Raw genomic sequence first — 22,933 nt, 5'->3', positions numbered from 1 at the left:
ACTGTGTCCATACTGTTAAACAACATAATCCCAACAGCAACTATTGCTCATTTCTCTTCATCAGTTCAGCTGCTGTTTTTCACACTTGTTCACATTTTAAGATGTATGATGCATTTTTTGTACACACAGATTATTAGCTGCTGCATTTTAACAATTCTGTATTCTTCACTCAAGTAGTTGGTTAAAAAAATGTTGTCACCAGTCCAGATTCCTGACAAGGCAGTTTTCCCTCTGAATTTATGTTTGTGATCATATTTGAAAACTTTTAACACTGTTATAGGAACTTCTTTAGATCTAATTAATAATGAACTTTTCTCGAAAACATTTCTCAAGCTCTTTTAGAAGTAGGAAAACCACATCTCGGATTGAAGTCTGAAAAAACACCTGTCTGAGCTGTTGCTTTGTTTTGAGGCCCGCTGAGAATTTATTATATGTTTGTTCAATAAAATTGTGAAGAGATTTTAAAAAAATTAAAGGTATATTTAATTTTATGATACAATATAAAGTAAATTTGTTTTGTCTCTTTTTTGTCATTTCAGTTTTATTTATCTCAGGGATACATTGTGCATACCCTTTTATTAATCCCGTCAAACGTTTGTATTATATGTGTCCTGAGAGGGTTTCGTACAGCTCTGCTGCTTGTTTGTGTCACTGTGGCTTTGTCACACAGTAACATACAGCAGAGTCTTCAGGCTGCATATTCTGTCCATTCAGAGTCACTGTTTTACTGGGGGTGTCTACATCGATGCTGAACTAGTTTTTCATGGACTCTTTGTATTCTGTGGTCCAAAAACCACCTTTTCTACCAATCCACTCCAGTCCTTTACCTGCAGGCAGTCTGATCTGTTGCATAACCAGTCCAGTCCGCAGAAAAAGAGACCTGACATCTGATGGTCAAACGTTGACCTGGGTGTAAAGTCTCAGAATGTGGCTGTGTCACACCTCACACCTAAAAAAGCAACAAATATTGTATATCATTTAAAGATCGATAAAAATGCGAACCATAGTCATACCCTGAGTCAGTCAGAGAGACTCACAGGATCCAACAGCCAGCAGCAGCAGAGCTACAGAGACCATGTTGATGTTGAAGATAATCTCATGGGAGTTTCTCTTCTTCTGACAGCATCAGACGAGGTCTTGAAAGCAGAACGTTCAATTTGCATAATGACAAACTTTCCTGTTTGTATTCTGGAAGGAAACATAAACTGTTACTTTAAGAAGCATGTAGAGCCACTATACCTGAAATTGAAAATGCATATGAATGTCAGAAATGATGTACTAGATTTCCTTTTAAGTCTCTGTTTATCTTTCTGAAAGATATAGTTCCCATTCGTCTTTAATATAAAAATTGGGAGGACATAAATTTACAGCACCTTCTTATTTAAAAGAAAAGCACACCACCTTCCTAAAAATCAAATAAACATTGTTTTATACAATGAAATTTAACAATATTTTTATCACCATTAAAAATAACCTCCAATAGTAGTTATTGTCGTATTTCCTCATCAAGTAATAGGCTGTTCTGATGTCATTGTTTGAGACGGTGGAATAGATATAAAAGATTTTGACTATCTCTGTGTTGTTGTTCTTGTTTTTTGTGTTGAATAGTCATTTCAACCTGAAAGACTCCCAATAAGAAACACGAAGATGGCAATTAGAGAAGTTTATTGGCAAATGATTATTTCTTTGACGCTCTGACCCCGGAGGAAGACATGAGTTCTGAGAATATCATGAGCTTGAATGGACATTTTAGGCTTAGGATTAGAGATGTCTTCCCCAGGGATCTGACTGGTGGTGGGGTGAAGGCCAGAGGTGGTGAGGAGACCAGGAGTTGATTGGAAGGAAGATGGTGGAGGTGGGGTGGAGGAGGGCCGAGCTCGGCTGAAGAGCAGGAGGGATCCATGACTGGCGGTCCTTAAAAGCAAAGCGTCAGAGGTTGATTGGCTGAAGAGGCATGCGGACTTGATGCTGATTGGATGGAGGGGAGACGTGTGGAGGAGTCATTGGATGGAGCAGGTGGTGAGGGTGAGTCTTTCAGTGTGAATTTTTGTCAAAACTCCATTTTTCAAAGAGCTTAACCAAATGCATGATTTCTCACCCTGTTGTTGAGTGATTTACTGCTGCTTATTTATTATACAATTAGCATCAAAATGTTCTGAACACGTAATATATGCTTTCTAACAAAGACAGTGCTTCAAATTTTATCTTTGAGGTGATGTGGAAAATTTGCTCTAAAATACTGAGATTCTGGTAATAAATAAGGAGTTCTGATTTGTTGAATTATATATTGTTTCAGAATTAGTGTCAATATATTGTAGTGTCTTTAGGTGACAATAACCAAAGAACCAAAGAAAAGGGCTATATTGAACAATCCATTCATTATGGATAAAATAATTACAAGTTTACTTGATTGTACTTCCTGAGGTAACTCAAGAAGTATTACCTTCCACAGGAGCTGCTGGTCATCTTCTACACTACCATAATTCAGTCTGTCCTGTCTTCGTCCATCTCAGTATGGTTTGTATCATCCACTAAACAGGACAGGTCCAAACTGCAACGAACAATCAGGTCTGCAGAGAGAATCAGCAGGGCTGAACTTCCCTCTATCCAGGAGTTATTCAGGTCTAAGGTCAGGAAAAGGGCAGCTAAAATCTGTGCAGACCCCACACACCCTGCACACAAACTATTTAGGCTTTTACATTTAGGCCGGGCTACAGAGCGCTTGCTGGTAAAACCAGCCGCCACAGAAACAGTTTTTTCCCCCCAAGCTTTTTCTCTGATGAACACTTGACAGTCAGAGTTCCAGTACCATACTTGGACTGATCTCAAATTATATTGTATTGTAAAGCCTATTGTGTATATATATATTTACATTTTAAAAAAATATTCTTTATTACTGAGAGTGAAGTGTACCTAAGTCAAATTCCTTGTTTAACCGTATACAAACTTGGCAATAAAGCTGATTCTGATTCTGTGTTTCATGTCATGTTTGCAGTGTTTCTTTTGAGAATATGAACATTGCAGTACTGTCCCTTTTAACTTAAACTGAATTAATTTGTGGTCTAAAAGCGCCTCCTCTGGTTGATGAGTAATAATGCATGTTTTCAGGCTATGAAAGGTTTTTGTACAACTTTGTAGGTTGTTTCTGCCACTGTCTTGCTCTCTTGCCCAGTAATACTCATCAGATTCTTCAGGCTGTAGATTCTGTCCATTTAGTCACTGTTTTACTGAAATAAATAATGCTGATGCTGAATTTGTTCTTGAGTGTGCTCCATCCTTTGTCCGCACAACCAATCCACTCCAGTCCTTTCTCTGCAGGCTGTCTGATTCAAGCTGTTGGACGGCTGCTGAAAGAATAACAGACCTGACAGTTGATAGTCAGACGTTGACCTAGCTGCAGAGTTACAGAGGCTGGCTGTATCAGCCGTTCACACTTTATATCTGTAGAAAGACAAAATGTATAGAAGAGTGAGTAAAAAGACAATAATGTGATAATACTGTAAATATTTCTGCCTCAGTGAGACTTAGAGGATCCAGCAGCAGCAGCAGAGCTCCAGAGAACATGTTTGTGTTGAAGATGATCTGATGGGAGTTTCTCTTCTTCTGCAGTTGACAACATCAAATTAAGTCTTTTAAACAAAACACTCAATTTACATAATGGAAAACAGCAAGTTAGCATTTTTGACCACATGTTGCATAGATATGTGTCTGTTCTTTCAGCAGCATGAAGGGATACTGTACCTGAATTTCTAATGCTGAAGTAAAATTAGCTCAGTGATTGTAATAGAAACAGAGAAAAAAATGTTATGTATGTCTCAGTTTAGTTTGAGGGGACTGAATTATGTGATGAGTTTGAAGGTCAGCCATATAAAGAAGCTAATGAGCATTTTTAACATAGCAATAAGCACATTAATTAGAATTAATTAGAAAAGCTGTATTCTCATATCATTATTAAGGAAAGTGTAAAAGACCTGAGGATATTTACTGGCTCTGCTTGTTTATTTGTGAACTGTATAATGGCCTAAACTTATTGTGCAATTTTCCATCGCTCTACTGGTCTAGTGATCTTTATAATGGTAATATTATAAAGATGTAAGTCTGTTCTGTGTAATATTAATTCTATACAAATTGTAACAGTAAGGAAACAATTTAATAAAAGAAAATGAATATATATATCTATCAGACATGAAATACATGCAAGAATCTGTACTAAGTCAATTTTAATTCATTTTTAATTTTAATATCAACAATGACTTTTAAAATCAACTGCAGTTATTTTTTTAAACAGTCTTTTTCAAATGTCAGTAAAACCTGAGACAATTGAGGTGTTTCAGGTCTCCCCACCTGGTCTTAAATTGGCTTTTCTAAAATGTTGTGTAACTCAATTAAATGAATCTCTGTCTGTAATTAGGTTACATATTCCAAACATTCAGAGACATTGCATTTCAGTTTTATCAAATAATGAAGAGTTTTCTTCTTCTAAATATAAAATAATATTATAATGTTACTATTTCAAACAATTGTGCATTCCCAGTCCACAAAGGAATATGAGTTTGAGTTTTTATAACAAAATCATGGTCTTAGGTAAATGTTTGACCCTTGTGAAGGTAAACTTTCTGGAACAATAAATAGGGTTTACATAAACTGTCTGCTTTACTACATTGTAGTACTGAAATTGTGTTCTTACATACATCATTCTGCTAAAAAACAAAACGTTGAAAGGAGGATCTGTGTATTTTTAAAAAGAAAGCATTGAGATAAATTAAAAGTTTAACAAATGAGAATACTTTCAACTGATTCATGCATTTTCTTTTGAATCCTGATTTAATCTAGTCACTAAAATACCGATGCAAACCCCTATTTGTAAAAGAATAGATTTTAAAATTTTCTGAATGGTTTACAAGGCAGATTTTGGGTCTAAAACATCTCAAAATAATTTCTCCAGTGTGAACCTTCTTGACCCCTCAGATGATCAGAGATGTGTGTATTAGAGGGTGACACGGGAGTGGATTTTCTCTCCTGTCCCATCCCGCTCCCACAGAAAAATGTCTTGTCCCATCCCAATCCCAGGCCAGCATAACGAAAAAATTCCTGTCCCATCCCACTCCTGGTAAATTGACTCCCACTCCCATCCCGCTCCCATTCAGAACGACTCCCACTCCTGTGCCACTCCCATTTTTGTTTTCTTCATTTAGTCTTTTGGTAATTTCTTTCTTTGAAGGACCAGTTAGGTGCCTGTTTTTAGCTGTAGTAAAGGCCAGTTAAAGTAAAAAGAATAATAATGAAGAAATAATAAAATATTAAACAAGGAAACAGACCATGCCTATCTTAGTTGAATAAACAAAATGTCCCTAGTTGTATTTTACGTATTTATTAAGTGACTGTTTCCTTTGAACAATGACATTACTTTTATGTTTCAAGTTGCTGAAACGAAAGAAAAATGCACCTAGTAAGAGAACTGTAATTGTTGAACAAAAGGGCAAAAAGGCATTACCTTCACAATTTAGAAACTGTACCTCAATGGTTCACAGCCCTGGTCCTCAAGGACCCCTTCCCTGCAAGTTTTAGATGTGTATCTGCTCCAGAACACCTGATTTAAATTCTGACATGACCTCCTATACAGGCATCAAGAATGGAGGGTCAAACTGGACAAAATTAATACAATAAAATCATCATTAAATAAATAAATGTTGTGAATGTCCCATAAGAGAAGTAAATGTAACATTAAATGTGCCATTAAATTAAAGGTACCATTTATTTATTTAATACATCGTTAGAAACAATAAATGTACCATTATATCATGAAATGGACTATAATGCAATTAAATATGCCACTGAATAATTAAGTATAATTTTAAAGACGACATGACATAATTAGTGGTACACTTAATATTTAATGATGTATTAAATAAATTGTACATTTAATGGTACATTAAATTTTTTTCTATTTCACAACATATTTATTTAATATCTTCCCTTGATGAAGCCTTTCTACGGAGCCCGCGAGGGGACATGGGGAATTTGTTTTCTCTTTTGTGTCCCCACGCAATAGTCTTTGCGTTATCTCGCAATACTTTGTGGGATAGTTTCCAAACCAGATAACTGCAAAAATGAAACAAACACTACACCCGTTTTGAGATTTATTGAGTTTTATTTTGAAATCGGCCTTAAATAAAATTATCTTCAAATCAGACTAAAAGGCAGTTTTTATCCACAAGCTGTCAAACAAACTACTGAACAATAATACTGCATGAAACCACATCTGACACTTTGTTTGCTTATTACTGCTGCATGATGTGTACTTTTTTTTTTTTGTACGCCGTGTTTTTGTTTTTATCGTGATTTGAACGGTTCTTCTTATCCTAAGCATTTTATCGCATAGTTGACTGCGTGTTAACCTGCATATGACAAATAAACCATATCAATGACATATCAGTGTTTGTTTTATGAGCAGTTTGTCATCTGTGCTGCTGTTCCAAAATGCGGACGCAAAATAAATACATTTCCCCATGTCCCCTCACGGGCTTCCGTACCTTACCTCTTAAATCTTTAGTGCACATGCAGCAATTTTGTTGGTCAGATGAGACTTGACACATGATGGTACTTTTGGTTTGATGAATGAAGAGATGCAGGACTGATTTAATCCAGAATTTGCCAAACAAGTGTCCCTTAATCACTGGTGAACTTGATTACAACTAAACACGTTTTACAAGCAGCAGACTGCGTGTTAAAACCGCTACATTCAACTCTCCTGAAGTTCGGTAATATTTGCGACTTTCCTGTCAGCTCTATGAGTTTAATAGATAAGTCCTTACTTCTGACTTTACGTTACAAATCCAATTTTACCACGTCCAGTTCTCCACCTGCGTTTGCTCCCTCCATCCTGAACGCAGGTGGAAAACACCGAGCAGAAGCACTGTTGGCTTGTGGGTCTTGTAGTTCGTTTGACCCACATTATAGTATAGGCTTCTTGGAAAAAAACTACATAATGGCGGCGTCGATCCAAGTTTTTTTTTCTTAAAGTTTATAACAAAGTCTCAGTTTTACATTTCCAAAGACAATTGATCCTAGTTTATTTTCCCTCCTATTAGTTAGCTCCCGCTCCCGTCTGCTCCCGTTCATTTTTTATCCTGTACCGTCCCAATCACGTGATCTTTACTGATGCTGTCTCCCGGCGGGATTCCCGTGGGAATCCCATGACCCGTGGGACTCCCGAAAAAATGTCAGCCTCTAGTGTGTATCTCAATATTTGCTGTGACATAGATAAATGGTGTTAGTGCGCCCCCTGTGGTGGCTTCATGTTAAAACTATTCATGCACTGCAGAATTTTTGTTCAGTGTTTCTGCTTTCTGTGTCACTGTGGCTCTCGAGCACAATAATAAACAGCAGAATCCTGAGCTGTCAGACTGTTCATCTGCAGATACACCTGACTTCTGGTGTTTTCTCTGGAGATGGTGAACCGGTTTCTCACCGAGTCAGAGTAGTAGATGTAGCCGCTGTCATGCCTGATATAAGCAATCCACTCCAGTCCTTTTCCAGCTGCCTGTCTGATCCAGTTCACGTTAGGAGTGCTACTAAACCCAGAATATGTGCAGGTCAGTCTGTGGGATTCTCCAGGTCTTTTAACCACTGGTTCAGACTCAGTCAGTGTTTGACCATCAGTACCTGCAGACATACAGATCATCAGGTTCTGAACTATAATAATTGTGTATTTATGACTAAAGAGGTTCCTTTAAGGACCCTTTGTTCTTACCTGTCCAGTTAACTGTCAGGATAAGAAAAGCAATCATAACCTGATGAGGTCTGATCATTGTAGCAGCCATTTGTCTCTGCTCAGTCTGCAGTGTGTTTGTCTCTGATTTACTGCAGGTCTTTAATTCTGTCACAGACATGTAAAGGTGGAAGCAGAACAAGTTTTACATCAACTCCTCCCCCTGAAAAACAAATACAACTCATCTTGATTTTATGCAGATATTTGATTTTAATAATTGTGTTGAATTTATTTTTGGAGTTGTTGATAGTTTAAGCAAAACATTTCTTTCCAGTTACTTTATTATTATTTTTATTCAAGGCTTTAAACATTTAAAGTCAAATAGTGACAAATCTTATGAGTGTCTACACTAATGATGTCACAGGCGACCATATTAGAAATAATCTCAATATGAAGCAGAGGTGGCTACAAAAGTTAGGGTTTTAATCATTTTCTTCCCAGTCAGGGTAATTTTGTCACAGAAAGCAACTCAGAAACATTTTTAAATCTAAATACCAAATCAGTGTTCAAACTCTATGTGGAAGTGGGTAAACAATATTTATTTCTGTTAAACCACAAGCTGAAAAGAAGCCATAAAAATAGGAAAATACAAATGTTTTTAAAGCTCTTTGTAGAAGTGAAGATACCACATTTTGAATAAAAATTGATTGATATGACCTGTTGCATTGTTTTGGAGCCATTTGAGATTTTATTCTGTTGTATTATGCTTGTTCAGCAAAATTATGAAAATATTTTAATAATTGTCAGCTATTTTTAAAGATATAACATAATATGATGTTTTTAATTTGTACGTTTTGTTTGTTTTTGTCATTTCAGGTATATATCAACAGGTAAAGGATAAACTTTGCATACTGTAACTTTTACTCTTTCAGTTAATCAAGTCAAACATTAAACTGGTTCAAGAGCGCCTCCTCTGGTGATTTTGTATTAAATGTGTTGTGAGGGGTTTTTGTACAACTCTGCTGCTTGTTTGTGTCACTGTGGGTATCTGGCACAGTAATACACAGCAGAGTCTTCAGGCTGCAGGTTCTGTCCATTTAGAGTCACTGTTTTACTGGAAGTGTCCAAGTCGATGCTGAACTGGTTCTTCAGAGAATCTTTGTAGTATGAGTCTCCAATATATTTCATCCCAATCCACTCCAGTCCTTTCCCAGCAGGCTGTCTGATCCAAGCTGTGTAGTAGCCTAGATCATAAGAGACCTGACATCTGATGGTCAGACGTTGACCTGGCTGCACAGTCTCAGAGGCTGGCTGTGTCAGCTGTTCACACTTTACACCTGTGGAGAAACACATTAAAACTGAATTGTTACCAACCATGAATATTCAGTTTAGTGTAATCATGCTGTATATGTTTCTGCCTCAGTGAGACTCACAGGATCCAGCTGCCAGCAGCAGCAGCAGAGCTACAGAGAACATGTTGGAGTTGAAGGTGATCTGATGGGAGTTTCTCTTCTGCTGCTGACAGCATCAGATCAAGTCTTTAAAACCCAACTCTCCTGATTTACATAATACCAAACCATCCCCTCCAGAAACACATAATACAAAATGGTTTTTTATGTACACTGACCAGAATGAAGAATAAGTCAGTCAGTCAGTCAGTCAGTCAGTCATTTTCTACCGCTTATTCCATAGTGGGTCGCGGGGAAGCTGGTGCCTATCTCCAGCAGTCTACGGGCCAGAGGCGACTTACACCCTGGACAGGTCGCCGGTCCATCGCAGTGCAACACAGAGTGACACATGACAAACAACCATGCACACCAAAGGGCGATTGAGAGACCAATTAAACTAAAAGTCATGTTTTTAGACCTTCTTGCTGCAAGGCAACAGTGCTACCAACTGAGCAACCGTGCAGCCCGCAATGTAATATTTTCCTACAAATACATCCTTGGTATGTGGAGTTTAATTTTTGACAGTATATTTTTATAATGTATTTAAAAGATTATTTTTCCAGACTGCAATTCTGATCCAAAAACAATTTTAATCATTCTTAAAATAAGCAATTATATGCACTCATTTTAATTTATGCTTTAGTTTTTTTTATTATCTACACAGGGTAGAAATTATGCAGACAGGCTCAAACATTTAGATACAACACCTACTAATAGTTGGATAAAGATTCCTTAAAAATTGCACATCGACCAAACACTTCTAGCATAATTCTGGATATTATTTAAATGTATAATTGTTGCTGAAAACAGATTATTAAATCCAAATGTGTTAGATCCATTTAGTGCTTTTCCTTTATGTTCTCTAACCCAGTTCATAAAAGAGTAAGCAAATGAGAAACCAGATTTTAAACAGGACAAATTAAGAGTTGGATCAGTCTCTTCCAGCACAGGACTGGAAGAAATGACTCCATACTCTGATCTGGACCATTTAACAACAACAAAGACAAAGGAACCAGAGAGGTGAGAGAGACAGTCATCTATAAGAGCTGTCAGCAGGTCAGACACAAGAACAGACTGTACTGTATGCCTATATCTGTGGTACTAAATCAATGACCACTGGCAGTTATTTATTTTATGCTCATATACATCAGCTGTATTTTCTTTACATTGAGAAAGTTTATCTAACATTTTCTGACTTGTTTTATTTTGTTTTTCCAAGAACTAAACACACAATTCAGTTTTTCATGGCAGCATTTTAGCAGTGATTTGCTACTTCTGAAGAGCCCGATAAAACCAGTTTTGGTTCAGATTAACATAAAGAAAATACATTTATTTTTGTATTTATAACAGATATGTTTGTCTCGACTTAGCACAAAGATGTTAATTAATAAATTCAAGTACTATTATATTTGAAATAAATAAAAATTTCAGAAAGTCCATAGTAAGATTTTGTAAAATACCCTCACAGATTCAAAGCATTTCAAAACTTTTCTTTACAGATTAATCTGAAATCATTGGTGGTCCTACAGCGCATCCTGTGGTGGTTTCATGAATAACACATTTGTTAGCCTGTAAGGGGTCTTTCTACAGCTCTGCTGCTTGTTTGTGTCACTGTGGCTCTCTGGCACAGTAATACACAGCAGAGCCTTCAGGCTGAAGGTTTTGTCCATTCAGAGTCACTGTTTTACTGGAATCTTGTAAAGTAATGCTAAACTTATTTTTCAGCAAATTACTTTAGCTTGTGGTACAACCAGCACTGATCCACTTCAGCTGTTTCCCTGCAGCCTGTCTGATCCAGTGTGTCCAGTAGCTGCTTAGGTCATAAGAGACTTGACAGCTGATGGTCAGACGTTGACCTGGCTGAATAATCTGAGTGCCTGGTTGTGTTAACTGTTCACACTTCACACCTAAAGAAGAAAAAAACATTATATATATATATATATATATATATATATATATTCTGAAAATAGTTTAACCCCTGCAGGTCTTTAACTCTGTCACAGACATGTAAAGGTGGAAGCAAAACAAGTTTTGCATCAACTCCTCCCCCTGGAAAAGAAACATCTTGACTATCCACCGACATTTGAGCTTAAAATTTATTTATTTTTGGACATGTTGATGGTTTATGTTAAACATTAACTGTCTGGTAATTTATCATTGCTTTTGTTTAAATCTCTAAACATTTAAAGCCAAATAATGACAAATCTTATGAGTGTCTGCACTAACCGTGTCAAAGGAGACCATTGTAGAAATAAAGTCAATATGAATCAGAGATAGCTACAAAAGATAGGCTTGCAATATATATATATATATATATATTTTATTCAGGGTTATTTTGTTACATAAAAACTCAGAAACTTGCTAAGATCTCAATAATTAACCAGATGCCATGCTCTTTGTAGAAGTGGGTAAACATTTTTTTTTTTTTTCTTAAGCCATAAGTTGAACAGATGCCTGAACAACAGGAAATGACAAATATTAATATGAGCTGTTTCTTTGTGTTGGCAGCCCTCTGAAGTTAGGTTTCGTATATGAACATTTAGGTTTATGTTTATGTTCTATTTTTGCACACAAAGCAACTTTAAACCTTTAACAACTTTAGAGGAACTGCTTTTGATAGAAGTACTGGTAATAAACTTTTTGGAAAACATTTCTCAAGCTCTTTGTAGAAGTGGGGAAACCTCATCTTGAATAAAAAGATGATTGATATGAGCTGTTAAATGGTTTTACAGACCTCTGAGGTTTTATTCTGGTTTACTATGTTTGTTCAATAAAATGGTGAAGAGATTTTAAAATTTTCAGATATATTTAAGGATGTAACACAATATGATTTTTTTAATTTGAAAGTTTTGTTGTTGTTTTCTTTTTTCATTTTTAGGTATACATCAAAATGTCAGAGATAAACGTTGCATAATGTACCTTTTATTTTTCAGTTAATCAAGTCAAACGTAAAACTGGTTCAAGAGCGCGTCCTCTGGTGATTTTGTATTAAATGTGTTGTGACGGGTTTTTGTATAGCTCTGCTGCTTGTTTGTGTCACTGTGGTTCTCTGGCACAGTAATAAACAGCAGAGTCTTCAGGCTGCATATTCTGTCCATTCAGAGTCACTGTTTTACTGGAAGTGTCTAAGTCAATACTGAACTTGTTCTTCAGGGAGTCTTTGTAGTTTGAGCTTCCAGTATATTTCATCCCAATCCACTCCAGTCCTTTCCCTGCAGGTTGTCTGATCCAGTGTGTTGCATAGCCGCTCATAGAATAAGAGACCTGACATCTGATGGTCAGATGTTGACCTGGCTGAACAATCATAGAGGCTGGTTGTGTCAGCTGTTCACACTTCACACCTGTGGAGAAACACATAAAATTGAATTGTTACCAACAATGAATATTCAGTTTAGTTTGATCATGCTGTAACTGTTTCTGCCTCAGTGAGACTCACAGGATCCAGCTGCCAGCAGCAGCAAAGCTACAGAGAACATGTTGGTGTTGAAGGTGATCTGATAGGAGTTTCTATTCTGCTGCTGACAGCATCAGATCAAGACTTTAAAACCTGGCTCTTCTGATTTGCATAATGACAAACACAAGGGCGCAATTTGCAGCGGGGGTTAGAGTGGTTATTGACTGATCCAGTCAATATAACCCCCCCCAATAAAATAACATTTCATATCATTTCGATTTACAAATATATCCTGCATGAATAACTTGTTAATTTTCTTTTATATTCATTTGCCAGCAAAATAGCATCATCATCTGGTAATGTAACCCTCCTCCTCCCAAAAACTTGGTATCACCCAACCTGCTTTCTTCACCAACTATTCACTGTTTGCTGTACTTTCGATTCATTTGCCGAGTGGTAGTACTCTCAAGAAAGCGCACAGACAACGATTTTTCACTGTTGGTCGAAAACAACCACTTGTGAAAAGAGAAAAATATCAAAATGAGATAAATATATATGTATTCTTAAGCTGATGATTTGTTTGTACATGCAGACACACTGAATGGCGGTGCATGTAGACTAGTTTCGAAATACAGTGGTACCCGGGTGCTTTGTTTGACCTGTCACCTGGACCTCTGGGGCTGAAGCTCCAGATGTTTTCAGAACAACCCCAAATCTCATGAAAGAAGACATTTAGATGTTTATGTCTGTTCAAAAGATGTATTAAGCCCCAAAATGACAGAATTCACATTTTTATTTAAAAAACAATCCGAATTATTTCTATTGTGTTCCATATAATAGCTGCCTGCTCTACCTAACCTGAAAGTGAATCTAAGGGAAAAGAAGACAAAACGTGGCTATTTGACCTTTATGCAGCCACTCGTTTACTATCCACTCATGATTCATGTCCCCGTAAGCAAGGGTCTGAGACAAAACGTGATCATTAAATAAAAAGATGTTGCCTTCTGTTGATTGAGATATGAAAAGCTTTTGACTTTACTTGTGCCCAGCTGCCCTCTTCCGAATCCAACTTCTGGAACAACACCTGGAAAAACAGCAAGAGACATTTCTGCAAGTTATTAAGTTTTTTTTTTTTTTGCTGAAATAAACATAATTTATTTTTGCTGGGTTAAAGTAAAATTAAAAAGATTTGATCATATGACCATATTTGATTTTGATTTCCCCTGGAGTCAAAGTGCTGAGGGTAGGTGAACATGATTACGCATTCTGAATGAAATAATTGGGAATAAACAGCATATGACCCTGTTTTCTTTCAGTGAGCCAATCTGTCTTTCAAATTTAATATTTGTCTTGGTTTTCAAAAATTATTTCATAGTCTTCCTTTGTGTTTTGATTGGTTTACAATCATTTCTAAAAACAAAGTGTTAGTTAGGCCACTTAACTCGGACATATGACTCATTCAGGCATAAGTAGACAATTCAAAAAGACAATTAGTTCTAATTTAGATTGAATCTTAAAAAAAAAAAACAACCCAAAGATAAAATGGTTTGAGGGAATCAAATTGCATTTTTAGCACCAACAAGGTGATTCACAGAGTTATCATCTTAAAAGTTTATATACTGAAGATGAAGGGTGATGCATCTGCATACTGTTCATCTGCTGTAGATGTAGTTGTTTTATGCCTGATACTTTATTTCTACTCCACTATCATTACTATTATTCACAAACTGCAAAATATTCTTAACCACTCTCAATTCTGACCTTAGATAAGCAAAAAGATTTGATGTTTGCCCTTCAGTTTTGAAAATGCACTAATTTACGGCAAAATATTGCTCAAATCTTCAAGCCAGATATTAGTACAAAGAGTCTAAAAGAGGTTTCAACTATTGCATGCCTTCTCTGTTTGTCACCTTGCTCTACACCGAGATCTTGACTAACACACTGATGCAGGAAGAAATGGTTGACAAGGACCCATTGGGATTGACCGTTTTGGAAGGAGCTGCCAGGCTCTCCATCTCCTCATGGGTCACCCATACGTTGCCTGATGGCTACAACAGGCGGAGCCCAAGAGACACAGCAGTAGCAGCAGGATTGGTAGTAGAGGTCCATTAGGAGGGGCAAGCAGTATTAAAGAAGAAGAGCAGCACCACTGTAAGCCAATAGTGTTATAGCATCACAGTCAGATGATGAAACCCACCAGGGGTCAAAGAAAATGTGCAAAGGACAAAAAACACAGTACAGCACAGAACATCTCAATGTTGGCATACAATTAACAAATGCAATGCCATGCAAAACAAAGATCATTACACCAAGAGACACAAATATGACATGTTACTCATCCCTCACTATCCACGCTACTCCAGTGCCACATAACTGGCTGTAATCAAAGTTATGAGAAGAAATCCATCTGTTTTATTTCACTTGATGTATAGATCACAAAGTAGACTGAAGGATCTAAAAGCACAAATCTTTCCTAATGAATGGGCCAACAGGTGTTTGGAGAAAATATATTGGGTGCTGGTGATTTCACCTATTCACCAGTTTATACTTCTGTTGTTTTGGCCAATTTGTACCCAACCTTTCGTCTGCCATGGGACGTCCATTCTGACAATAAGTTTTTAATACTCCACCAAAAGGTGTTTTAATAGACAATGATTTATAGCAAGTTAGTTAAAGAACTGCAATTTTTCTCTTTGCCTTGATAATTGTGTTATGACCCCAATAAATAAAAAATAGCAACAGTAGGTCGCTCAGGGTTTTTTCTGGAATTATGGAGCATTATATTATCTTCAGAATAATATAATGCAATGAAATTAAACCATAGGTAAGTGATCTCAGAATTATTAGGAATATATCCGTAAAATTCATCAAAAGGCTTAACTAATATCAGACAAACACTGATGTGCAAAGAGGAGTGATAATAACCAAAAATGTTAATCACGATATTGTTTTTTGCTATTCTCTTAAATTTATATCTGCTTTCAGTCAGAGCCCCACAAAAAGATATACTTAACTGAAAATAAAAGTTGCTGAGTATAAAATAGGCTATTTTGCTAAATCCAGCAATGCAACTGTGCTTCTGAAAATTGCACAATAATTGCACTAAAAACCAGTTAAGTGAATGTATAGTTCCCAGCTATATCCTGTGAAGCATATCAATAACCCTAATGTCTAACTGGTGTGACGGAATATGTTTAGTCTAAGGTGACTCTTTTAACCTGACCCTGGTCATTCACTTTTGGTATTTGTTTGAAAATGACTCATAAAATAAAATCAAAGCCTGAGAAAGCATGTCACTTATGATGAATTGCAAACTGGTAGTGTGCTTTAGTGAAGTTTCAAGGGATCTGGAGCTAATTGGTCAAAGAGATGAGAATGGAAAAAGGAACATGAGGGACGAGTACCATCACAGTTAATAAAGAACTGGAAAAAAAAAAAAGGTTATCAAGCATTTTAGTTATGAGGGTTTGCGTGCAAAAACATCCAACTTAAATGCATGTCCTTTTTTGTTTTTATTATTAAATGCATTATCCTAGCTCTATTGGGCTCTGCGGGCAAAACTCTTTAGTGTGGATGCTGTTTCTGAGGCAGCAAAATTCAAAGGTGGTCACTTTTCAGTCATGTTAACAATGACAGAGGAACCCCTGAGATATAAGAAGGAAACTGTTTTCCTAGGACATTTCTGCAGCTCATTCAGGCTGCAGACAGTGAAAGAGAGCAAGACTTTCAGCAGATAACTGAAACGCTGAACATATTCCAGTCAAAGTGCTCTGTTATATCTTTCTGAGCTTTAAACCTCAGTCTGTCATGACATATGCTGGCTGCATCAGGGAGCTATAAAAGCAACATGTCTGATTTTCCCTAAAGTGTATTATGTTTTGTATTATGTTAATTACAGTCAGACCTGCTTTAGAGGTACAATTTGTGACTCTTCAAAACAGCTTGATCCTGTAACTTTAAAAAGGTATAAAAACATACTTAGAATTTAAAAAGGTGAAATCTAAAGTGGTAAAAATGTATATAGTAAAAAGTATAAATATAACACGAAGGCTGCTGTTTGCCTGAGGTTTCTAAAAAATATCTTAAATTATTTCCTAATTCTGCCTAAATAACTTGTGAATTATGTCTTCCTTTAGTTCAGTTGCAGCTTTACAAAAATGTTTATAAAAATCTAGGTCCACTAGTCCATTTGAAGGCACAACTCACAGTTCTGTTGATGGGTGGGGCCGAGGGGCTGGTGAGGGGGACCATCTCCTGGATGGCCAGACGAAGTTTGAGCCTGTGCAGGGAGTTGCTGATTCCAATCTCCCTCGGGATCTCGGTGTCCGAAAGGGCGGACATGATGGCACCACTCTTCACGTTGGCACGGCACGCCGCCACATACCAGGCTGGCATTCCCAACCACAACTACAACATAGTAGAAAACAGAGGGTGATGAGGAAACTATTGACTGTGCCTCTGCTTTCACCCACCTCAACTCTTTCACTAACAAGTAGTTAACCACATTTACCATGCCATTAGGATTTTTGTATTTGAGACAAAATATATAAGTTGTTCAAATACCTTGGGTCATTATATTCCTGCTTTGTAAAAAGCAGCAGAGATGGTGAAGATTGTGGAAGTGCTGGAAAAGGGCATATTATTTTACAAGAAAGGGACTTTTTTCAATGAATATGATTTATCTTTCACATATTTATTCATTTAATCTATTTTCCAATTATAGTCCCGTGTTTTCCTGTTGAAACGTGTCCTTTAAGAATCAACATGCTGCTCCAGACCATTGGTTTTCCATCTTGCCATAACAACTGACTGGTTGGATTTAGCTCATGTTTTTTTTTGCCATTAAAACTGTCAGAGTAAAAATGCGTAATGCTTGCAAAAATTGTTGACCATCAGCAGCTCAAAAATATGTGCATCAGCCCCATAATCCCATTTGACTCTATGCTTATTTGGAACAGTATGATAGGAGGATTGGAAAGGTCATGAGCAGACTGATGGCTGTACAATGTCGTCTGAGAGGCAGGGGGCAGTCTGTATTTTTGCAGTGTACTCAAATTATTTCTCTTTTCAGGAATGCCATGAATTAAACTAAGATATTTGTATCCCTTTTTCATATTAATACCAAATTATGTGAAGTGAATTACACCTCAGTCCAAGATTCATGCTCTTGCTAGAGCTACAACCTGCATCAGGGCGCTGAACCAAAAAACAACAAAGAAATCAGGGGATTTCAACAGCTAGAAGTTATCAATACGTTGTCGACTTTACCTAGGTTTATAGTCACTAAGTGTTTTCTTTTAAACAAAAAGACCCTTACTAAAACAAGAAGGCGCTACCATACATAGATAGTATCTGTCAGTTCACATTCTTGAAATCACTTCCTCTAATCACATAAGGGACAATTTTGTTGAGAAAAAAAAGTACCTTCTTTAGCAGGAATATATAAAGTGGATATGTCTGCTTAGTGGCAAAACAGAAAAAGGATGGATTAAACTATAATGATGAAAAAAAAAATTGGAGAAAAACATTGGGTGTACACAGTCCCTCCATTGTAAACTCCTTTCCCTCCAGGATTATAAAACAATCTGAATGTTGAATTTAAGTGAAAGAACAACCGAATCCTCACGAGAGAGGACATAGCACAGTTCATGCTACAGTTCACAGTTTAGCCTGAAGTTTATCAGGTAAAGAAATGTTTACTTATATGATTGAAATATTTACCGACATTTTTCTTGTCAGTAGTGATATTTTCAATGTAACAAGTTTAAACTAGAGTTCTACTAGTATTTTTTCAGTGTAACAAGTTTAAACCTTTCTTAGCTCTACCAGACTTGACAATGATGTAGGCAACACTGAGGTCTCTGTGAATACTGTGAAACTAAACCTGTTTTTTTTTTATTGCCAGCACACTGAAATGCAAAAAAAGAGGCCCAATTATCATATTGGCTATTCATTACACTGTTTTCTTGTAAACATAAGCCATTGATGTCTGACATGGAGACGCTGTGTCTGTAGACTTTTACCAAAAAACAAAAACTAGAAGCACGTATTAGCAATGAGAAACTGGCAAAAACTCTGATATTCATCAGCCCCTGAGGGGTCACACCTATGTATGTCCTCTTTTTTGGAGGGGTTGAGAGAGTTCTAATTACTTTATTGCCCTGTGTCACACACTTGGTCAGGAAATTGAATCGGAAGGCCGAGGGGTGATGTTGACTGTGACTTCACTTACAGAATAACAGTAAGTCCCTGAATAACCTTTGCTCTAAGATGAAAAAGAAAATGTTTTAGAAAAGCTACAGGTAACTAAAATTATCATATATTTTCCTAAAATGGAGTCTCTCATGATTCAAAACAAAGACATCATTGCTAGAGTCAATTTATAACTTGGAAACAGTATATTGAGGGATCGTAAAGTTTTTTTTCTGTTAATCTCATATTCGTCTTACCTCTTTTCTCCTGCTTTCCAGTCTGTTGACTCAGAAGCTGAAGGTTTTCTCGTTCCATCGATGTAGGTAAGCAAAATCTTTATTTACTTTTTTTTTAATGTCTTTGCTACTTTGAACTGATTTAGACTGACTCATATATTCAGCAAATAAGTCCTGCTGTAAAGCAAAATGAACTTACAATTCTGTCAGGTTACACAGTTCATTTATTAGGATTTCATGTGACAGGTCAACATTAAGTTGATTATACCTTTAAAATATAAAAGGATGCATGTCTTTTTGTTTTTAGATGTATTAACGCCTGAAAAACATACAGATTATTAATAACACCCTTAAACACACCCCCTGTGTTTTCATTAGTTCATTTAAGGCCTTCCCCAAAACACCCTTAAACACACCCCCTGTATTTTCATTGGCTCATTTAAGGTTTCGCCCCTAATGACGACAACCAATCAGCATCCACGGTTACGCCCCTCGGACACACCCCCTGTTGACCCCATGACCTTCCGCCCACATGGCGCCATGACCCCCCTTAAGGTCAAAGGTCACCTGTCAAAAAGTTTGATTGAAGGGTGTACTTTAGTCTCTGTTGTGTCGATCGGACCTTAATATATAAGAATACTTTCATCTAATGCATGTATTTTCTCTTAAATCCTGATTTAATCTGGTCATTAGAATACTGATCCAAAACCTGTTTTTAAAAGAATAGATTTTAAAATCTTCTTGACTCCTCAGATCATCAGAGATGTCTCTATCTAAATGTGCTTGTTGTGACAGATAAGGAGTGTTAGTGCTCCCCCTGTGGTGGTTTCATGTTAAAACTATTCATGCACTGCAGAGTTTTTGTTCAGTGTTTCTACTTTCTGTGTCACTGTGGATCTCGAGCACAATAATAAACAGCAGAATCCTCAGCTTTCAGACTGTTCATCTGCAGATACACCTGACTTCTGCTGTTGTCTCTGGAGATGGTGAACCGGTTTCTCACTGAGTCAGAGTAGTAGATGCTGACACTGTTTGACAAGATCCAAGCAATCCACTCCAGTCCTTTTCCAGTTGCTTGTCTGATCCAAGCTATGTAAGGAGTGCTACTAAACCCAGAATATGTGCAGGTCAGTCTGTGGGATTCTCCAGGCCTTTTAACCACTGGTTCAGACTCAGTCAGTGTTTGACCATCAGTACCTGCAGACATACAGATCATCAGGTACCTGAACTATAATCATTGTGTATTTATGACTAAAGAGGTTCCTTTAAGGACCCTTTGTTCTTACCTGTCCAGTTAACTGTCAGGATGAGAAAAGCAATCATAACCTGATGAGGTCTGATCATTGTAGCAGCCATTTGTCTCTGCTCAGTCTGCAGTGTGTTTGTCTCTGATTTACTGCAGGTCTTTAACTCTGTCACAGACATGTAAAGGTGGAAGCAGAACAAGTTTTACATCAACTCCTCCCCCTGGAAATGAACTGAACTCATCTTGATTTTCTGCAGACATTTGATTTTAATAATTGTTTTCATTTATTTTTAGACACATTGATGGTTAAAGTTAAGGTTTTCAGTTCGTTTATCATTACTTTTGTTTAAAGCTATAAAATCAGAAACATTTTTTAATCTAAATAATAAACCAGTTACCACGCTCTTTATAGAAATTGGGAAACTACATATTGAATAAAAACCAATTGATACGAGCTATTGCTTTGTTTTGAAGCCCTCTGATATTTTATTCTAGTTTATGTTTGTTCAATAAAAGATATTTTAAAATTTGTCAGCTATTTTTAAAGATATAACATAATATGATGTTTTTAATTTGTACGTTTTGTTTGTTTTTGTCATTTCAGGTATATATCAACAGGTAAAGGATAAACTTTGCATACTGTAACTTTTACTCTTTCAGTTTATCAAGTCAAACATTAAACTGGTTCAAGAGCGCCTCCTCTGGTGATTTTGTATTAAATGTGTTGTGAGGGGTTTTTGTACAACTCTGCTGCTTGTTTGTGTCACTGTGGGTCTCTCGCGCAGTAATAAACAGCAGAGTCTTCAGGCTGCATATTCTGTCCATTCAGAGTCACTGTTTTGCTGGAAGTGTCTAAGTCAATACTGAACTTGTTCTTCAGGGAGTCTTTGTAGTATGAGTTTCCAGTATATTTAATCCCAATCCACTCCAGTCCTTTCCCAGCAGGCTGTCTGATCCAAGCTGTGTAGTAGCTGCCTAGATCATAAGAGACCTGACATCTGATGGACAGACGTTGACCTGGCTGCACAGTCTCAGACCCTGGTTGTGTCAGCTGTTCACACTTTACACCTGTGGAGAAACACATTAAAACTGAATTGTTAACAAAAACAAACATTCAGTTTAGTTTGATCATGCTGTAAATGTTTCTGCCTCAGTGAGACTCACAGGATCCAGCTGCCAGCAGCAGCAGCAGAGCTACAGAGAACATGTTGATGTTGAAGGTGATCTGATGGGAGTTTCTCTTCTGCATCTGACAGCATCAGATCAAGACTTTAAAGACTGACTCTTCTGATTTGCATAATGACAAACCATCCCCTTCAGAAACATTTGATTAAGGTGTTTCATGAATGAAGGAACAGTATACTTGTTTTTATAATGCTGATTATAAGTAAATGATGTGATTGTAGAAATGGAGAATATATACAATCAAACTACGTGGTGTTTTTCTGGGTATAAAATCATAACACTTATTTTATTTACTAGAGGAATACTGAACTTGTTCTTCAGTGAATTTTGTACAGTGAGTTTCCACCACTATCATTAATCCCAATCCATTCCAGTCCTTTCCCAGCAGCCTGTCTGATCCAAGCTGTCCAGTAGCTGCTCAAATCATAAGAGACCTGACATCTGATGGTCAGACGTTGACCTGGTGATTTTAAAAAATTGTATAGTGTTATATTATATTAAAGCATCTTTACGTAGCAAGCCGCTTCCAACATCAGGAAAACCAAAGCCTATATTTGGACAGTTTGATTTTTAATAGTAAAAGCAACATCTAACTGACTGTAATGTCTATGTTATCTTTGTAAAACGAAAGACTAAAAGTGGTTCATTTATAAAATGGTCTAAATTCATTAGTGGTCTCAAAGTGCCTCCTCTGGTGTTTTACTGCTAATGCAAGTGTTCAGGTTCTGAGGGGTTTTTGTACAGCTCTGCTGTTTGTTTTTGTCACTGTGGGCGCTCTGGCACAGTAATACACAGCAGAGTCTTCAGGCTGCACGTTCTGTCCGTTCAGAGTCACTGTGTTACTGGAAGAGTCTACGTCGATACTGAACTTGTTCTTCAGTGAATCTTTGTACAGTGAGTTTCCATCACTATCATTCACCCCAATCCATTCCAGTCCTTTCCCAGCAGCCTGTCTAATCCAAGCTGTCCAGTAGCTCAGATCATAAGAAACCTGACATCTGATAGTTAGACGTTGACCTGGTTGCACAGTCATAGAGGCTGGCTGTGTCAGCTGTTCACACTTCACATCTTAAAAGATAAAATAGAGTGTATTAATTTAAAACACTGTTAACAGTTTGAATGGTTTAACCTCAGTTTTCCAGTGAGACTCACAGGATCCAGCCGCCAGCAGCAGCAACAGAGCTACAGAGAACATGTTGGAGTTGAAGATGATCTGATGGGAGTTTCTCTTCTTCTGCAGCTGACAGCATCAGATCAAGTATTTAATCTGGAAATGCCTTGTTTGCATAATGACAGCCCCCCACCTGTCAGTATTTTTGACCAGATATTGTAGGAAGTTTTTTTTTTTTTTTTAACCAGCATGCAACAACACTTATACTGAATTTACAATGTTAATGTTAGATCATTATTTTCCATTCTTTGAACTGATTTATTGTTTATTTTATTGTGTTCAATATTCATATAGTCATGAATGACATTCATCTTGGTATATTAAATATTACCATATGGTGGATATAACAA

At 36.9% G+C, this 22,933-nt stretch overlaps 4 gene segments (V, D, J or C); all 4 read right to left on the bottom strand.

Moving 5' to 3' along the window:
* Nucleotides 1–7,354: 7,354 nt before the first annotated feature.
* On the bottom strand, nt 7,355–7,829 carry LOC124864912. The segment is given in 2 exon segments: nt 7,355–7,665; nt 7,754–7,829. Coding segments are annotated over 2 exon segments (381 nt in total).
* A 917-nt stretch (nt 7,830–8,746) lies between these two features.
* LOC124864425 lies at nt 8,747–9,245 on the bottom strand. The segment is given in 2 exon segments: nt 8,747–9,048; nt 9,145–9,245. Coding segments are annotated over 2 exon segments (345 nt in total).
* Nucleotides 9,246–20,990: 11,745 nt separating this feature from the next.
* LOC124864424 lies at nt 20,991–21,468 on the bottom strand. The segment is given in 2 exon segments: nt 20,991–21,295; nt 21,392–21,468. Coding segments are annotated over 2 exon segments (348 nt in total).
* Nucleotides 21,469–22,130: 662 nt separating this feature from the next.
* On the bottom strand, nt 22,131–22,617 carry LOC124864911. The segment is given in 2 exon segments: nt 22,131–22,480; nt 22,565–22,617. Coding segments are annotated over 2 exon segments (393 nt in total).
* Nucleotides 22,618–22,933: the final 316 nt, after the last annotated feature.

This window comes from Girardinichthys multiradiatus, chromosome Y (assembly GCF_021462225.1).
Source record: "Girardinichthys multiradiatus isolate DD_20200921_A chromosome Y, DD_fGirMul_XY1, whole genome shotgun sequence".
NCBI classification, from domain to species: Eukaryota; Metazoa; Chordata; class Actinopteri; order Cyprinodontiformes; family Goodeidae; genus Girardinichthys; species Girardinichthys multiradiatus.
This window is presented reverse-complemented; position numbering and strand designations above follow the sequence as displayed.